The sequence below is a fragment of the Pygoscelis adeliae genome, unplaced genomic scaffold (genome assembly GCF_000699105.1).
Source record: "Pygoscelis adeliae isolate BGI_AS28 unplaced genomic scaffold, ASM69910v1 Scaffold160, whole genome shotgun sequence".
NCBI lineage: Eukaryota > Metazoa > Chordata > Aves > Sphenisciformes > Spheniscidae > Pygoscelis > Pygoscelis adeliae.
Window position 1 is genome coordinate 2794252 of NW_008824035.1, and position 20042 is coordinate 2814293.

The following is a 20042-nucleotide window of genomic DNA, read 5'->3' on the forward strand; positions in this document are numbered from 1 at the left end:
TAAAGTAAAAGTGACTTTCCTACAAGTTATAACAGGCAAACCATCCAGCAACCATGAGAAGAAATGAAACTGTTTCAAACAGTAAAGCCACAGATCACAGGATATTAACTAAATTAAAGACTTTTCACTTCCTGGGGGGCTGGAATGGCTGCCATATAGCTGATCCTGATTTCCAGCTGCTGTTGTGATCCTGTAACTCCCCATTAAACATCTTCTCCACTGCCTTCCTGTTTGACTTCTAACCAGCACAAAATATTATTGCCACCATCACAGAAATGCTCCTTATCATTCTGCCTTCCACTTATCCAACATTGATTTGCCCATTGCTAGCTGATTCTCTCAGTCTCAACACTTGTTTGTGAACTGCTCTCCTATTCACACATAGGCCTTTTTCCATGCCATCCTCTCGAAATGGTACAAACTGCATTCACCCTGTCCTTGATCACATTAAAGACTTCGGAAACTCATTTCTGCTGTACTGAACCAAAGCAGATCAAGTTCAACAGTATACAATGGTTTGCCTTCCCATCTTCTACTCACTAGAGTTGTGCCCTCTTTTGAATAGGTACCTTTCTCAGTATACAGGATTAAAATCTAAAAATTAGTAGCAGAAAGCTTCTGCAGCAGGACCAGAAAAGTGACAGAGCACTTCTGCTTGTTGAACCTTTTAACAGCTGGCCCTTTCTAACAGCACAAATTGTACTTCTGGGGACTGAGGAGAACCATATGGAGCTAAAAATCAATGCAACAGTAAAACCGTGAAACAATCTAAACAATCAGTTTGAATGAGTCACAGCCCTTCTCTGACAGAAAAAAACAAAACTGCAATCCTTCAGGATGCAAAAAAACTTGCTCACTATGTCTAACCCAGCACTGACAGGCAGGAAAACAAACAAACAGCACAATTCACACTTGGCAAGCCAAGTCTGCACCTATCGATGACAACGGAAGGCTGGTTTCAGGCCACACATCCACTCTTGCCTACCAGAAAGGAGCTCTAATGAAAAGAACATCCAACAAAAGCAGAAAGTACATCAATAAAATACACTGGATAAAGGTGCTGTCACAACAGGGACTTGCGGATCCATGCTTCTTGTGTACCAGGCTAAGAAAGCTTGTGCGCCTCTGCACTGAAGACAGGAATTTCCATCTGAAACAAGCACAGAACTCTTGTGTTCAGAGGAAGAGACTGATTGACTGGAACTGAGCTACTCCCCAGGTCCAGGCTAGCTTGGTAGTAATACTAAGTCTTGACGATTAGTTTCCCTCTGTAGAAACTCCCAGTTTTCATGACTATGAAACCAATACCCCGTGTTGGTTAACAGAGATACTTTTCTTTTCCCAGAAAAAGCCTTTCCCTTGTATTACTTCCTGCCCTCTCCAGTGCAGTCTCTGGGTAACAGTGAAAGAAGACCGCTTCTATGTTACAGATATTTCACAGCTTTCTGATGTTGCTATTTCAGCTTTTTTCTTTTCTTTTTTTTTTTTAAAGTCTACAGGAAATATCAACCTATTTAAATAAGAGCATGGATCTACTATATTGTCAAAAATATTCCTCCAAGAGACATACCCAAACACAGGGACCATGATGTTTCTCATTGTAATGATGACTGATGGTATTCCCATAATTATACAAATAGCTTGAGTACAGATACCTAAAAATAATCCTAATGTGGGGGTTTGCCTGAATATCAAATGGATTTCAAAGAACTTGCTGCTGTTAGGAAATCCTAGGCAGAAGCTGAAATTGAAACTTATCTGGGATGCTGCACAGACAACATTCTACTTGGTGCCAGTAGTTTTAAGTTTAAAATACAGAATTTTATAATGCTGCTAAATTATACACACCTCCTGGACAATGCAACGAGGTGAAAGGACTCCAACCTTTGAAAAAGTCAAATTGTTTGAATATATAGCATGAGGCCAAGGACACGCAGGTCATCTTTATAAAACTGACAATTTCTTAAAGCTGCTTTTTAAAAATTGCAGTAAAACAAGATAGGAAGCAAGGCAATGATCAGAGTATTAAGAAGAAAACCCTACAGATGTACCTGGATGCATATGCATGAAAAACCTGACAACTGGGGAAGAGGGGAAAATGGGTGATGTCATGACATCACTGACACCAGACAGTGGGATGGAGAGGCAAAACTAGCTTTGGAAAAAAACAAAGACATTCTAGAAGATTCTTACAATTAGAAGTAATCTCTAAGGCCAAACTGATTAAAAATGAACAATCAGGACTGAAAATTGTCGTATCATCAATTGAATTAAGTTCCAGATACTTCTACACACCTTTTAAATGTAGCAGTTTGGTAGGGTGGCCCAATTCAGCAGGTTCAATATTTAATTTAAAACTTTCAATCTGATGGAGCGATGAGTCATTTCCAAAAGGAACCAACTACTATAATAATTCAATACATACCAAGCATTCAAAATGCAGCAGTGTTGGAAAGCCCGTAGATAAATTTTACAGCCAATATTAATTCATCAAGAGATTAATTTTACGTCATTTATTGCAGAAGCGAGGGATCTCAGATTGCCACATAAAATGATTTTTCCCAATCCACTCCATTCTGCGTTATGTAAAAAGCAGTGAAATTTTACTGCTGTTAGTTCAGAAGAGCACTAAAGGCTTCTAGCCATAATTCTGATGCAGAAACTGAGACAATAGTCTATTTACTTTATTCTCCTTAATTTTCCCTCTTATGTTGATCCTCATTCCTACATCTGACAAAAAATAAAATCCTTCCATTCCTCCTTTCTCTCTGTCAGCCTCCTCATCCTCCCCAGTCACATCCACCTGCATCCAGCCCAGTTTCACCACTTTCCCCATTTCACATCTCTCTCTTTTATGATCAGAACAACAAGTATAGTGGAAATTGAAAAAGCCAAACAATCAGAACTCCATTCTATTGCTGGTCCTCTAAAGAAGGTAAAGATTAAGACTTGCGTGACTGATCAATCAAAATCTGACATTGACTCTGGAGATGAAGCTCCTTTTCACTTTCAGCTCTATCCTGTTGTGCTTTTTCTACTGTGTTATCAGTTAAACCACACAGGATATTCTAAGACCTGCTGAAGGTCTAGAAGCAAAGAAAACACCTTTTTTGCAAGCAATGTCTTATGACATAGAACCATTTCGTTAAGCTTCTTTGAATCACTCATCGGTAGCTTATGCCAAAACAACATAAACATTTTGATCCAACTGTAATACATTAGAAAATCCTAGCTTTCAGTATAAATGAGTCCTAGGAGATCCCAATATCTAGCTTAATACTCAAGCAGAAAAATCATGGTATAAATAGCTATGTTGAAAACACCGGCTGTTAACAACCACTTGCATTTGGGAGTGCAGTAAATGGCCACAAATGCTTTCATTACCAGTCCACTTCAGAATCACATCCATACTCCTCTTAACCAAGTCCATAAATTGCAATGGATTGTTTCTTACCAGCAGAGGCTGTGAGTAGAGTTCAAGCTGTGCTCTGTAAATGATGTCCTCCAATACCTCCTGGCCAAGATCCCACTGACCATTATATCTAAAAAGTAAAGAAAAATATTTATCTTTCATGTCTTACAAACTCAAACTTGTCTTTTTTCTGCCCAAATCCAGCTCTTCATTTCTTTGCTTACGTAGAAAGTTCATCAACTGTATGTACACCCCAGCCCCTTCACTTCTTTTAAAAGTACAGACAAAGCATTTTATTAGTCATGTTGGTATAACAAAACTAAGGTGCTCCCTGTCACCTCCAAGCAAGACAAAGTTGATGCCATAATCAGGACAAGCTTAAACAATAAAAAAAATGCGGTCAAGATGTAAAGGTTAACACTACTTAGCAGAACTGAATTTCCATCAGAAATGGACTTTTGCTACTTCAGAAGCTACGGACATTCAAGAGGTCTGCATTTCACCAGGTTATCTTGGCATCCAAGCTCATTATGCTTGTGAACAGAAGTTATCTGGTGGCAGTAGAAACTTGGGAAAAGATGAAGCCAGAAGCCTAACTCTCTTCAGCACCTACTGCTGGCCCTTCATCACCTAATTCAATGCTGACAAAGGTATTTTCAAATTATTATGGCTGAGCGAGCAAGTATTAGGAAATACACTGAGTTATAAACTTGTGTTATGAGTTTAACTATTTTTTTCCATCATGAAACAACTAGCATTTATATTTTAATTCACGTAAAACCAGACATTTCTCTTTATACAAAAAAACCATCCACTCACATGGCGTAATAGACACCTGTGAGCAGCTGCACCATGAAGTCAGGGTCTAACACCACTCTGCCACAGTGTTCTTTCCAGCGTTTCTCATGCTGCCGTGGAAATCCACTCACACACAGCCTGAAAAAACACACCATTGTAACAAAACGTTAACTCCACAAGGACTACAAATGTCTTTACATCACAAGGATTTTCGTTTATTTTCAAAATTTATTTTTCAAAATATAAGTACACAACAGAACATTCTTATGTTGTTCTCCAAACCATTAAAGCTGTTTTATAACAGTGCCTTGAGATGTGGCTTGCTGATAATCCAGTGTTATTCCCATATAGCCATTAACTCCATCTGTTTTCTTCAAATCATAACCAGCTTCTAAAGAATGAGGGTGGCAAGATGTTCTCTACTGCCAGCCACCAAGTAGGAGACTCTCCCCAAAATTCAGTAACTGAAACCAACTTCGTCTATGTCATCTCCCATCTAATGTATGATGACAGCACGCAATCACCTTTTACCTAAAGTTGGATAACACAGATACTGTATTCTTGACAATTGTTCTCAGCTGCCATCTAAAAAAATACTTCTGACCCTTGAAAAGGGGCCTGCCTTCCCATATACTGCATAGCACTGAGTCTCTGTAAAAAAACAGAATAATTTATTCATAACTTTAATATCTGAATCTTCATCATGGAAGCAACACATGGCCTCTAATATATAACTGCTGCACTGTTTCAAAAACAACAAAAAAAAATCCCAAACCTATAAATGTTGTCCCTCTTCTCTACCCCAAGAACGGATCTAATTTTCAAATGCAGGAAAATTCAACATATTTGGCAAATTTTGCATAGCCACAACTCAAGTGAAGATGATGGAAGCATACCAAGAATTAACCCATTCCCATCAGAAATCACGGGAAAGAAAACAGGCTATAATCTTAACTGCATGTGTGTGTTACTACAGAATGTATGTTGTTGGAAGCTAGTCTGATCCTTCTTTGCTACATAACTGAATTGCATGTAATGCTTTTCTTTCATGGTAGTATTGTGCTGAAGCAAACAAGCTAAATCAAAAAACATTTAAAGAGGCTCCTCTGTTTTGGGGTAGCAGGAGAGAGAATTTATCTCATTTTAGACAAAAATACTGGTAAATACAGGCATATGGGAATATCAGCTATACTTCGCGATTTTTCAGAACAAAAAGCAGGGATCTTTGCCAAACAGATACTTCTAAGACCATTCAAGTAGAAGGTTATATAAAAGGCATGTATAAGAGTTTGAGAAATCACAGTAGTGAATTCTCCAGAAAGTGGAATGTTATTATCAGGGAAAAAAGAAAGGAAGGAAATAAGAAAAAAAAAAAAAAACCACCAAACCAAAAACACCAAACCAAAGAAAAACCCAAATAAACCACTAAAACCCAGAACATCGTGCAAGTACTTCATATAAACCATCCTCAGAAGCAAGACATTAATATTTGGAAGTAGAGGAAACTGGTGATATTCCTCACAGGATTTTTAAGGTGACCATACTGAAAAATGTCTGAAAGATATGTAAATCCAAAAAATGCAAATCAGTCTGAGTAGCTTCAACTCATTTTTCCCCCCAAATTGCCTTTTTTCCTTTCCAAATAACAGAAAGTTACATAACTAGAATGAAAGCCCATGCAGTAGTAAGATAATGCACGTGTTTTATCTGTATGCAAGCACAGCTTCAAATTTCCAATTAAGTTGCAGGACTGACCAAAAGTTACATATTTTAAGTTATTAAACACAACAAGTAAATTAATTTTTTTTTTTGCTGGATGAATATTTAGAAGTCTAGATGCACCCTGCAAGACTATTTCAAAGGCAAGTGTCTCACCTGGAACCCATCCTACAAAGTGATTGGTAAGAAGAGGCAGGCATATAGACAATAGCAGAATTGTAGCACAGCATAAGAAAGCTCAGCACCTCAAACCTGAAAAAAGAGACAAGAGCAAAACCTTGCATAGTTTAAATTCTTAATATTTCATCAGAATTTAACACAAGAATTCTACAACTCAGTCTCAAAAAATTCCCACAGGAAAAAAGTGTCAGAAGTAAACACACAAATCCTGAAATCCTCTTTCATTATAATTCACTAACTTGAAACAGGTTATTAAAGGTTCAGTATTAAACACTTAAAACTATTATTACTGAAAAACATTAGCATATGCAGGAACTATGGAGGAAATGGCATATGGCATAATATTCAGACAAAGGTATAGAAATGGACAAGTCTGCAATGCATTCAAAATCATTTTATCAGTTTTCCCAGAGCTGGCTTTAGACACAGGTAAAGCTGGCAGTCACTATAACAGCAGGGCAATTTCTCTCATCCCTAGTTCTGTCTATCCACTCAGCTCCATTCCTCTTTTCCTGTGGAAAAAGCAGTCACAGCCTCCGAGCCAAAGCTGAATTTTGTCACACTTCCAGGAAAATTTGAGTTGACAGACATAAACCCAAAGATATTCCTGATTGACACAGAAATGACAGAGAAGTTACTCTCTTCTAAATTAACTAGTAGAGGAACATACGAAGTTGGAACTAACAACAAAAATACTATACCTCAAGATTACCAAGACTGTTCTCTAGATTTATTTCCAAGCACTTAATGTTGAGAAAGGACTGAACACATAGTATATTTGGTCTTAATGTTTAAGGACTTGTTGTCTGCCTAGTGAAGCACCTCTAATGTTAGAATACAGCCACCTACCGGTTCTGTGCTGTGAAGGTTTCTCTTTGAGGATGAAGATCACTGTAAACTACCCTGATGAGATCATGCTGACATAGAGCTCCTTCAGTTAAAGCCATGGATCCAATAGTAGAGGGCTAGAAGTAGGTGGTGGGAGGAGAAAGGAAGGAGGGGGGAGAAATAAAGCCATAAGTAAAAGGTCCCTGAAAGCATTAAAACTCCTAACCACCCAAGCCAAAAGACACACTTGTCCTGGGATCTGTAAAAATGAAGATTATTCCAGAATACAGTAAATCTAAAAACATTACCTAATTTCATTATTACAAAGTTTCCATGCTTACAAGCAATAGAGCAGGTGAGAGCAATTTTCAACTTTGATTCTTACATATCCATTTATAGTAAGTTTATCCTAATTGCATAGACCTTTTGTACAGTAACAGTGGAGAAAGAAAAAGATTCCAAGTTCAAACTGTATTAAGGAGGAGTTAGAAGAAGGAAGACTCATTTTATACCAACACTTAAGAGGCAAAAAAACCACAGTTGCAACTACAACACAACTAACCTCTGTTCAAAATGGGCACTATCAGCAAAGATTTTTCAACATCTACATTCCTTTTCTTCTACTAATGCTACTGAATTCGATTACACTAATTGCAAGGTACTGACATTGAAAACTTACTGCTACAAGATGCATCTAAAATGGCCTGTTGCATCTAATGGATCCAGTTTTCATTCCTCTAATAGATCCAATTCTAATTTACCACAGCAGCTTTCTTACCTCATGATATATTGAGGGTTTCGATAATGAAGGGATGGTGAAAGATAAAACTTTGTTGTTTCCATCTTTGTCAGCAATTTCCTGCATTAAAAAACAAAACCAAAACCCAAACAGAAGTAAGGAGATAGGACTTGGAATCATTTTAAAATCTTAGAAGGCATTTAACAAATAAGAAGTTAGATGTCCTGAGCTGATAAGACTGTTAACACCCTAAGGTCTCTGTGCGTTTGCAGAATACCAGCAAATTTACATACATATTTAAAAAGTGGGAAAGACCTCTATCACAGACTGTTCTGCAGAATCAGTCTGCAACACTTAAAAAACCAGCATTGGCTCCTTGATCAGTGTGACTTCATCAAAACCAAAAAAGAACAAAAAGCTTTTCTAGCCCACCTTTACGCTGTAACATTTATTTATAATAGAATTGCATAGTGGAGCAAGGCTAAAATTTAAGCCCAAAAGATACAGACACATGAGGGCTGATGAGTCACTTGCTGACAATGGGCAGTACTTCATAATAAATGCACCACAGAGAAAAGGTGAAATCAAAGGGACTGGCAAAGTTTCTTCAGGCATTCTATCAGTAAGAAATACACAGAATGTTTTCTCAAAAGGCTTTCAAACTGGTCAGATTTTATAGTTGCTAGGCTACTACGTAAGCAAACCCAGCAGTTTTTAAAGCAAATATACTAAGAGTAATTACAGAAGACTATACCAAAAAGGAGTCTAAAATCCTGCGTTTTCACTTTGTACAGCAAATTTCCAAACAATGAGCTCTAGTCATTCCAGTTTATGTGAAAACTTAGTCCAAGGTAGCACAGTACTTGCAGTAGGCTTTAAGGATCACAATGGGAGGACAGTTGATAGAATTTAGCAGAATGCAAAAGATTTGTCCTTCTCTTCCACTTCCTAAGAATTGAGAAAATAACTTCACTCCTTCAGTCTCGGTATATGTGCAGAAAAATATCAACAACTTAACCAAAGAAAAAAAAAATAGTGGGAGCCGCTGTCCATTTTGAGGCCTCTTGCTTCCTGAATCTGGACAGAATGAAGAAATTACTGTCCTTAAAAAATATGAATCATCAACATGACTTTCAAAGGAACTGCAAAAGGACCTTTATGAGAAAACAGTCGACAAAGATCAACATGCTACTTCAACCCAGCAAACAGTACCAAAAATCAGCACGCAGTTTCCAATATTTTTTCTATCAGAATAAATCTAAAATAAATGGATCTTCCAGTTGTTAGAGCTGATCTACAGACACATAACAAAAAAAATTGTATTAAGAATCGCAATTTGACTGTTCTGTGTCTCATCATGTAGAAACATAATACACAATTTAAAGGAGGAGTTTACTATGATAGTAAGAGAGAAGGGCAATGTTTCAGTATGACATGTTTTAAAGTCCTATAAAACAGAAATTTCCATTAGAGAATGCCCATCTTGGCAGTATTGCTAAATTTATCAAACAGCCTCATAACGTTACAAGAGTAAACATTTCCTAGCTAAGGTAAGGCTATAAAAAAAACTTACTTATACATCCAACAGCCAAACTTAATCATCTCCAGTTACTTTTACTTATTCTTAAAATCACAGTTCCACTCAAGACAACTATCTGCCTCAAATATACACATGCATGTATCTAAGTGCTAGCATGCAGAGTGGTTTCAGCTTCAAATTACCCTTAAAAAGACATATTCAGAGTAAGCAGGGAGGTGAGAGGAAGTGACACATGAAGATTGACCAAGCACATTGGCCTGACCATCATCTCCACAGAAAGTTGTATTTTTCAACATTAAGGAGGGCTACTTAATTTCCTTACAAATGCAAGTATATAACAGTTCAAGAAAGCCTACGAAATGATCCTTTTTAGTTAAAATGTTTGTCCCAAAAAGATTCCTATTAAAAATATTTTTGCAAACACATTCTTACTAAACCTTCATTACGTTATGCTTTTCTCCAGATTAAATACGCTTTCATGTAAGCATATTATAATTTTAAATATGTTGTTCCAATAATTTACTTTACTCCTAGTGGTCAATGATGCAAAACCTCAGATCAAAGCTTTCCTCAGCCATTCCCGCTCATGTCACTTACCAAGTTGTAAATGCCAAGCAGCAATGCTTCAATGCAACCATTACTCTGCCTATCCCTGCTGGCAGTAAGACGCAGATATACCCAGATCAACTCTGGCAAAAATTGCAATGTGAATCTCTTGAGCCGAACTTCAGAACTACGATAAAGTTCAAAGAGCTGGTGGCAAACAGGCTCCAGGAGCTGTGGAAAGGCAAAAAGGCTAATGAATTACAGTTAGGCTTCTCTAATAAGGGAGAACGAAATAGCAAATATAGGGGCTATATCATATAGCCACTGCAGCCAGTAAAAATGACATTCCTTGATGGCAAGGAATAAATGAACCAAAATGGTACTTGCATTCCTTTTAAGGAGATCTATAAGGACAGACCTGAGGGGCACTGGTATGCAGTATTGCAAAATGTGGCCTTACTGCAGCCACTACCATCTTGTACTCTGAGAACATTATTCTCTAGGGCTGTCAGTATGAGATTTATTTTGCATATAGGTACTAATTTAAGGCATGTGACAGACATGTGGCTTGAACTATGTGCACCATAAAACTTTAATGGTGCAGCTGCAAGGTTTATAAAAGTACAAAGATTAAAGATTAGCTGCTAACGACAGCTGCTAATGACAAGTCTATTGACAGAAATATGAATTAATTTCTTACCTACAGCTTTTTAGTCTCAAATGCAACAAGCGTGCATTTGTTCATTACAATGCAAACTGATTTTTCCATCTTGAGCTGCCCTTCGGGTTTCAGTACAAGAATCAAACAAGGCCTTTGTCAAGTCAGTGTGATATAAGCACGAGAAAAACACTGCCATTTTAAGAGTCTACAATGCCAAACCAACAGTTAAGATGCATCCCCATGAACAGGGGAAAAAAAAAAGGAAAAAGGAAAAAAAAAAAAAAAGAACCACATCAAATTGTCACCCCCTTTCCCACGACTAATACCAAAGTCAAAAACTACTGAAAAAAAAAATTCAGAGAGGAATTTTGATAAGGTCTGTGACCAGTATCTAGTATTACATTCTAAGAAATGGGATGATCTGACCTAAGGAAAATACTCATGGGATTCAACGTCCAAAAAGATAGAGCCATCCATGTAACCTAAAGCATCTATATTCATATAGAAGAGTTACAGAGTCAGAAAACAGAGGCCAGAATCTCAAATAAGTTTTGTTTCTAACCGTACATGCTTTATACAGCTCTCATATACATACACAATAATATTAAACTTTAAACATTAAATTATACGTATCATTTTTTAGAGCAATAAAACCCCTACATTTGACCAACACAATAGCAGCTGTACTGGTGAGACAAAAAGGCATAAATAGGAAATACCCAGTGCAAAGCAGATCAGAGATGGTACATATGACTCCTCTTCCAGTACACACTCTCGCTCCCAGAGATATGCACCTTAGGATTTTCAGAGCATTAGCAGTATGTTTCATAGACCTTGATGCATTCTTCTTTCATTAATTTGTTTATTCATCCATAAACATCTTAGTACCCAGAATTTCCTGTAGAATTCACTGTCACTCTTTTACTATGCTGTATGAAGATGTACTTCTGTGGTTTGTTGTGAACCATCCATCCTCTTAAAAAACTTTGAAGAAGTCCCTTGCTATCAGCAGAGGGACAGAGATTTCTACAAGTGATTCGTTTGAATGTTTGATAAATGTGCAATGGCATAAACCTGCATGACTGTACAACTTCACATACACGTATTTAGACTTAGATATTTTACTCTAGTATATCACAAACACAAAACATAAATTCGACAGAATTTTCTATCCAGATAGCTGCCTTAAGAGAGCATCACCCAAGAAAGGGTGAACACATTTCTTTCATTTCTAACACACAGTATTTTGGTCAATGAAGCATAAAATTTTTAAACCACTGATTACGTAAGCCATAACATGACATCTACGTAAAATAAAACCTTGCTATCAGACAAATCTCTTTTATACAAGGCTCTGGTATAAATACCTTGTGTAACAAGGCTTCTGATTGACAGCCTAGTTACTCTAAGCTAAAAGGCTCTTTTTACAACAGAAGCAGAGAGAGACTCCACAAGAGAGGGAGGGAAGAAAGCTGACACTGACAACATTGATACAGAATGAGAGAAGTCCAGTAATTTGGAGCACACAGATTTTTACAAGCCATATAGGTAAAATACCTCAACACTTAATTTTTGTTTTGGGATCTAAATGAAATTAGAAGCCCATAAAGCTTCTATTGCAATCATTTTAATAAAACAATGCTAGGGCTTTCTCTGTCAAGTTGAGCATATACTATTTTACCTAATATATTTATTCCAGTATTTCATACATATATAGCACTTTATGTTCAAAAGATTCATAAGTATATTCTTTCTTGATATTTACTTAGTAGAAACTCCTATCTAAAAGTGATACTAATTATTAAAACCATCTGTTACAGTAAATGTTCAAATCCTCAGAGACAGAACTGTATTATTGTTTTATGAAAGGCCTAGCACATTTCAGATGTTCAAATAAAAAAAAAGTGGTTAATAAATAATTCAGAGATCACTGAATAAATTTGTAGGTTTTCTTTAAAAGAAAATATGAGCAAGAAGCTAGCATAAAGAAGAAAAAGAAGAAATCTCTGGAAACAATAAATACAAGCATATCTGCAAGGAGATAACAGGTGCAAGAAAAGCTAAACAAATATTATCAGAAACCAGATATATACAGCAGCATTGCTATAAATAGTACTTCTATTAGATTAGACATGACAGCAGCCCAAAGCTGTTTCCTATTTGAAATTAGCCAGTCTAACCCAAGTCCCATTAAAAACAGTGGAAAAGAATAATTTACTTTACCTAAAGTCAGATGAGACTCAACCAGAGCAGTTACTGAGTTTATTCTACTTTCTTTCAAATGAAAATTTTATAGAATTAGTCTTTTAAGTGAAACCATGCTCCCTAGAAAGATACAAGCAACACCCAGTCACTGGTGCTGCAAGCATGTAAATACTCCTCATTTCTAGTAGTTGTCATATTAGTTGCGCAAAAGGTTTAACAACTGTGAATTACTTAGGTGAAAACCTGAAAGTTCTTTGTAGCAACTACTATAGCACTTTTGGTGTGTTCAGAGCTTTAAGTCCACAAGAAAAAGCTGGCATCACAAAGATGCTACAACACAAATATTTTCAAAGGCGCTAACACCCAAGTTTTTCCTATCGAAGTATAGTATGATCGTCTCCCACCTGGAAACACAAAACTTGACACTGTAAAAAAGAACAAATGTTTTCCTTGCATCCTAGTTATCTGGCTTTTCAGAGAACCAGCCTCTTCCAATTAATTCTCTGAATGTAAATATTGAGAAGACACTGGATAAACAGAGGAAATGGAGCTTTTGTTACCAGTAGTGGGTGTATACATGAACTGGCACCCACTTTTTTAATTCCAAAAGATCTTTCAGTCCGAAGTCAAAGGAAACTGAGTAGCACAGCAGTCAGCCAAAAAATCCAAAGTAAAAAGTCTCTTATAACCGTATCTCTTTTCCGACAAACTAAAAACTTATATTAGAAGAGCTTTCCTATTAGCATAAACAGCAATTAGCATAACAAACAATTACAAATGAAATTTTTACTGGCTTAAATATAGTAAGTAACAATGATATAATTTGCAGACTTCATTTTTACACCTCACAGAGATGCAGACTAGTCATGTTTTAAGGAAGCTGATGAATAGCTTTAGTTTGGCTTATTTTATAAGTTTGCCAGATCTTAAGAGCCATACCTTTAAGTTAAATATAATATATTGTAAAGTGCATGACAAAGATTGGAAATGCTTGCCTTTTTGAAGAATTCAATCGTGGTAGAAAATAATGCACTCATTTTAGGCTTAACTATAACATAATGGGTGAAATTAGTTATTATTTGAAGAGTATTATCTGAAGAGTACTGGGTCTGGGAAGTGCTTGGCATTGCAGAGGTGATCTCATTTTGTTTCAGGGCTGAGATTTCCAAGTTAAACGTAAATAGTTCCACATGAATATTCAATGTTTAAATTTCAGTACTGCATTAACTTCCATAAAATCCATAGAGCATTTATGTCTACAACTATAAACTAACTCCAAAAATTATAAAACAATCTAAAAAAAGTACTTCAAAAGCACTTTAATTTAGAATTAAAATATTATGCAAAAATTAATACATTATTCAGTTAAATAAGCTGTTTATGAGCAAGATCACTCTCTACTCTTTATGTAACTTTCTGTTCCAGTCATTATCTTCTCCATATTAAAAAAAGTCAGGGAATTTCCTAAAAGGTAAATGGTAACAATTGCATGTAACTTGACAGTATGCAAGTATGCCTTCATTTGATAGCTCTCAAACTGGTAGACAGCTGCCACAAAAGAGAAACACCTTGGTTGTTTGTTTTGGTTCCTAAACATGCTGATTTCATGTTACATTAATAATCCTAGTCTTATCAAGATAGAATTATGTGATTCTAGAAAAATTCATGTTTGCCCTAAACAGTTTGCCCCTTCCAGGAAGTTTTAAAAATTGGTCAACTTTATGATTAAGTTGGACATTTTTATGATAGTCTACCACATAAGCTTTATCTTCATAAGCAATCAGTTGTTCTTCTAACAAATAATGCCCTATAAAGCATATTTTAAAATCCCCTCACTTAGAGCCAAAGAATATCACAGAATTATGCAAAGTAATGAATTTACTATGGTTATACTCCTTACACACAAATAAGTTTGGAAGAAATGCAACAAGGAAATACATACTGCCTTAACAAGCAGAACCTGAAGTTTGTCATCTTTGAGTCTGCGATTGCTTATCTTATACCTAATATCATAATCAGGCCCAAACAGCAACAGCAGTTCCAAAGAGTAGTATTTGACAAGCATCAGTGTGCAATAATGTAAGATCATTGTCACACCCTTAAGAAGATACTCTTTTTGCAAATCTGGTTCTTTGCATCATTAAAAAAAAAAAAAAAATCAAATGCTTATTCTTAAAGGAAAGGAAAGCTTTTACATTTTCAGTATACACACACACAAATACATACATACTAAAAGACAACAGCAGCAATGGTGGCTTCAGGTTGGAGAGAACGTGAGTAATGGTAGCTTCAATACAAAGAAAGAGGTCACTATGCAAGTTATTTGTAATACTGAAATGAAGTTGACAGCTATGAAGCATTTTTATTTTTATTTTTTTTTATTACATGAGCATTATGCAATCTCCTTTAAGCTCAAACAAGCATTCAGCTTCCAAAAGCAGCTGAGCTGTGCTTAGGAAAATAAAGAACTTCCTTGCTGTGTACACTTGCCATTTAATTTTTAAATATACAAGAGATCACAGATGATAAATCAAATATTTTGAAGCATTTTATCTGAAGTAGTTTACACAGTAGAGAATGGTACGCTTGCACAATTTATTCAGAAGTTGTATTTCACACGCTTTCCCAGAAATACTCATAGCAGAAACCAATGGAACAGAAAGCTCAGTTTAACGTCATTTGCAAAATGAATTATGTACAAGGGTAAGCTAAGTTTTCATTGTGTATATTTATATTTTGGGGCCCTGCTTCTGCTCTTGTTTACAGCAGTGTAAACCAAATTACACAAACATGATACTACTATAAGCAAAAGAAGATCTGGTTATTTTAATAGGATTTAATAAACTGACTCCATCTTCCCCCCTAATAAGCCACAAGGCGAGAAGCACATTGGTCTTACTGAGCTTCAATGTAAGCCCTACTTTGTCTCTGTTATGACTGAAAGGTGGTTTATGGGGGGAAAAAAACCAACAACAAACTCATGGCAAATCAAGTGTAACAGTCAGCTGTGGCAAGTAAAATCTAGCAAACAGCATAAACTGTATTTTTGGGAGCAGATGAAGTTTGTGTCTTACCAGAAAGGTAAGCAACTGTCAGTTAAGTAATTTAAAGTAACTGTCAAAAAACAAGAGAGTAAAAAGCGGGATGATATCCATGTTAGACTACATTAGAAAAAAGAATCGAAGAATCTTCCTATCCATCTCCACTTCTCAATTACTCTAGTTTTAGTTGTAGAGGTGGAAGATATAAGAATGTGAACAAAAATATTTTTTAAAGTCTCCTACCTCATTATTTGGGTCTTGAATGACCTTATAAAGAGCTGGTACCAGTGTTTTTTTTCGGTGCAATGTAGCTGCATAGCTGGTAATTTGTGTTTCAGGTAATGCCTAAAGAAAAAGAAAAAAAAACATTCCTCTGATAAATCAATGCTTCCAAGTATTAAAGATCTCCACAAAAGGATTCAGTCTCATCCCAACATCAAGAAAAATTCCTGAAGTTCAGTAAATTTTCAGATTTGTAACCTAGTTCATTCAGTATCAGTTCTTCTCCATACGAATAGCATTTGGGGGCACATACCAACTTTCGGGTTAAATCCAAAAGCAGTTTCAGATTTATCTTTCATAAAATCATTTGCTCCAGCTTGATATAAGGACTCGAGGACTCTCTTCCTTGATACTCTGTATTTAACAGGCACTTTTCAAAGTCTTTATCAAATCAACATGAATTATTCAAGAAACGTGGATAATCTACAATGAGCATGGACAGCCTCGCGTCCCACCAAGCAACCACATCCGTGGATTTTGCATCCTTGGCTCCTCAACAAATTTCCAACAACAGCACGTAATGATTTATTGTGTATCATCAATGATGTGAGGAATTACTAATTCTTAATTTAAATAACAGATTAATTTCATATCAGTCATGAAATCCAGTTTTCTTGTTTATGCATTATCTTGTATTTCACTCAGCATAACTATCAACATGCAAAATAGCTTAAACATACTTCAGATTCTTCATGACAAAACGATTCATTTTATGCAGACCATAGGAAAAAAAACCAGCCAAATATTTTTCTTTAATATTTTTTTAAACTCCTGCTCTACAATAATAAACAATAAAAATAAACTATTAGAACTATGCATTGCATATTATGTACCAGCTGACTCGTTTACATAGACCTTTGCATCCTTTATGCATTATAAAAAGTTGAAAGATCAAGTAATATATATTTAAAATGTTAATTATTGGATATTTAAAAAAAACAACCACTATGTTATGTGGCATAAAGCCAATGATACAGCTATCATTCATCTTCTCAGCTCACCTTGAATTCTGACAGCCATTCTTCCACAACACCTCGTTCTGATCCCAGCATTTTCTTACTTTTGCTTCTCTCTTATCTTTAGAAGAGAAAGGAAAAAAGAAATTAAATAAGAGTTCTAGCAGCAAAACTTAGTTTTGTAAAATCCTACCCCAATGAAAAGCTGTTAACATATTTCCAATAGAATTATATAATATCAAACAATAGGAAAAATTGCATTTTGGACAACTGGTCCCATTTTCTAACAATGACTAAACTGTTCTCTTCAGACTTTCAGTCAAAAATACTGCACATTAATGTGGGGAGGAGGAAAAAGGAGGATTCAGTGCTTCAGGCCAAAATGTACATTATTTAAGACAAACAGATCATCCCATTCTTGCTCTCTTACCAAATATAGTACAAAGAAAAGACAAGTGGAGCAAAGTAAAGAGCATCATGGAACAAATCATGTGAGACATTGTAATGACAGTTCTAGATACTGCTCGAAGTAAAGCAGTTTCATAAAACCAGTTATTAGAAATCCTAATAGCAGAACTTTACTCCTTAAAGCTTGTTCTTAAAGAATTTTGAGGCTTCTCGTTCAAACTGCAAGATTTAGCTCTCCTACAAGTATGTTGCAATTCTCAGAAACAAAAAAAAAAAAAAAAGAAAACTTGCAAGGACAACTTGTTATTATTTTCCATTTTATATACAACAGTCATATTCTAACATCTTAAATTCATAAATTCAATTCTCAAGGCAATAGCAAGAATGTTTAAAACACACAGCATCATTAGACACCTTTGCTTGATGTTTAAATAGGTCTAAGCAACAAAGGTCATTTTGTCTTTCTGCGTGATCTCAGTACAGATTGGCAATAGCTGCAAGTCATTAAGGTCCCACAACAGGAAGTGAAATGAAGCTATAGCCTAATACTAGAGACTAAAGCCTATGAATAGTGACCTGAAAAGGGATAAATTGAGGAGACTGTAAAATATAAGAGCTCTTTGAGGCCATACTAGACATATGAAGACAGTGATTCTTAGTTAAGGTTTCATCAAAAGTTTATTTTTGTCAGGACCTGCAGGTTAACAGCTGCCTGAACAGAAACAAGAAACAGAAAATCTGTGAAGGTACACTGTATTTTAAGAGATACTTTGGTCACTTTTTTTTTTTTTTTAAAGTTGATATTGCTTTATAACAATTATACACAACAAAGCTGTCACACGCTGTCATATATCTTCACCACATTTTTCCTAAAAACTACAAATACCCATCAGCTTCAAAGCCCCCTTTTTTTTTTTTTAATTAATATTTTTTCCTTCAATACAGCCAACTTTTTCTGAAGTTCTTTTAGCCTGGGATGGGGGGGGGGGGGGGGGGAGAGAAACACTTCCACAACCAGATGATAACAAGATGAAGACTGCTACAATCATCTTTAATCCCATAAACACTTAGGCCCATCAACTTCATACAAGTAATGTCAAGAAAATAGTAAGTGCTCCTGTTTGCAGAATTTATTGTAAATTTTATAAGGAAAAGGCAGGTAAACATGAAGTTAATTATTTACTTTTTTACAGTTTTCTTTCAGATGTTTTGAAAATTATTTAGGCTCAACCAAAACTTACAGGTTTGATATATAGGTTACATCATGGAAGTCCTATGATAAATGGCCTTTAAATAGCCAGACTGTATGATTGGAATCACCTACTCTGGTCTCAGAACATACTTGTTTTGATTTCTGAAAGAAGATTTGTATTTAAGAACAGATCAGTATTTGTTAAACGGAAAATGAAGTGAAGTAAGGTACCAAAAATTGTGTTGGGAAACTGTAAGTTCAATGTTAGCAACTTTGTATGAACAGGGCTACATACAGAATTTAGCATGGCCCTTGGCAGCAAGTCATTCAGAGAATACAAAGTCCTGTGAGTAAGGAACTGCCTCAGATTTCTAAAGCATGTTTAAATATCCTAAAAGATATCAGATTCAGAAATAACATTAGATTAATTTAAATTCAAGTAACACTTGGGTGACTTACTTCAGCAGAAGCGCTGACAAATAATTCTATAAAACAACACAACACAACAAAATAGATCTCTGCAAACAAAGGTTTCCAAAGACATCCTTTTCAATAGAGAGGGGAACAGACATCAGTCATCAGAATGAAACATGGATATAAGTTAATTTAAAACACCACAGGACATGCTACAGAAGAAGTTGAGTTTTAGTTCACTTTGCCTGGGGAAAAAAAAGTTTTCTACAGAAAGTGCAACATTCAACATTACCTCTTTAAAGAAGTCAATTTTCTAAAGGAGGAAGAGGAGGAGGAATGCAGCAGTTTTTCAACCTGGGATGCATTTGTCAAGCCTTCAAGTACTGCCCTGTTTTCTGAAAAGTGAAAAGAAACTCTGACGGTCACAAAATAAGGAGAAATACAGTAAAGTAAAGCAAGCAATAACGTAGATATTTTTTGACATTACAAATTGAAGTTTATCAAATCCACTAAAGCATATCTGGGTCCTTCTATAACAAAGCAAGTTGCCATTACAGGGGGGGGAAAAAAAAAAAAAAAAGGCTTGGCGTTTTAGCAGGGGGAAGAATGGAGTAATTGCCTTCGTCCAAAAAGAAGACTTTGTCACCTATGTGGAAAAACCTTACATACTAGTGGTGCACAGTACTACAAGCACACTAGAAAGGAAAACTGAAGCGCTATTTCTTACGAAGAACAGTGCAAGAAAGATGCAAGATGAAAGAAGAGAGTAATACTTTTATAAAATATGAGCTGAATCAATACCCTGACTTTGGAGAACACAAACCTCTTAAATGGAATATATTAAAGATTCTGCCTTACTATCATTGTTCTTAATACATATTCCTTACAGAGCCAAAATTTCAATGTGATTGCAAAAATCATGTATTACACTAAAGTTTACCTTTCACTGCAGGATCCCTTCATGCTGAGCATGAGGTAAACAACGCACAAATGAGCCCACTCTAAGTAAATTAGAGGATTTCAGTATCTGGAGACCTCTAATAGGAAATTGAAGTATACGAACAATGGGCGTATTCCATTCCATACTGTTTAGTCAATTAATTACTTTTCCAAATTACTGA

General features: G+C 35.7%; 1 protein-coding gene across 1 annotated transcript in view; it reads right to left on the minus strand.

Moving 5' to 3' along the window:
• The window catches only part of FAM126B (family with sequence similarity 126, member B), a 29422-nt gene extending 9952 nt beyond the window's left edge, over positions 1 to 19470 (minus strand). The window contains exons 1-10 of the mRNA XM_009331724.1: positions 19214 to 19470; positions 18557 to 18669; positions 16953 to 17028; positions 15913 to 16014; positions 9814 to 9993; positions 7716 to 7796; positions 6959 to 7074; positions 6086 to 6181; positions 4232 to 4348; positions 3455 to 3542 (exon numbers count right to left, since the gene is read on the minus strand). Coding sequence (XP_009329999.1) covers positions 3455 to 3542; positions 4232 to 4348; positions 6086 to 6181; positions 6959 to 7074; positions 7716 to 7796; positions 9814 to 9993; positions 15913 to 16014; positions 16953 to 17003 — 831 coding nt within the window. The 5' untranslated portion in view covers positions 17004 to 17028; positions 18557 to 18669; positions 19214 to 19470. The remainder of the gene's footprint in view (positions 1 to 3454; positions 3543 to 4231; positions 4349 to 6085; positions 6182 to 6958; positions 7075 to 7715; positions 7797 to 9813; positions 9994 to 15912; positions 16015 to 16952; positions 17029 to 18556; positions 18670 to 19213) is intronic.
• Positions 19471 to 20042: the final 572 nt, after the last annotated feature.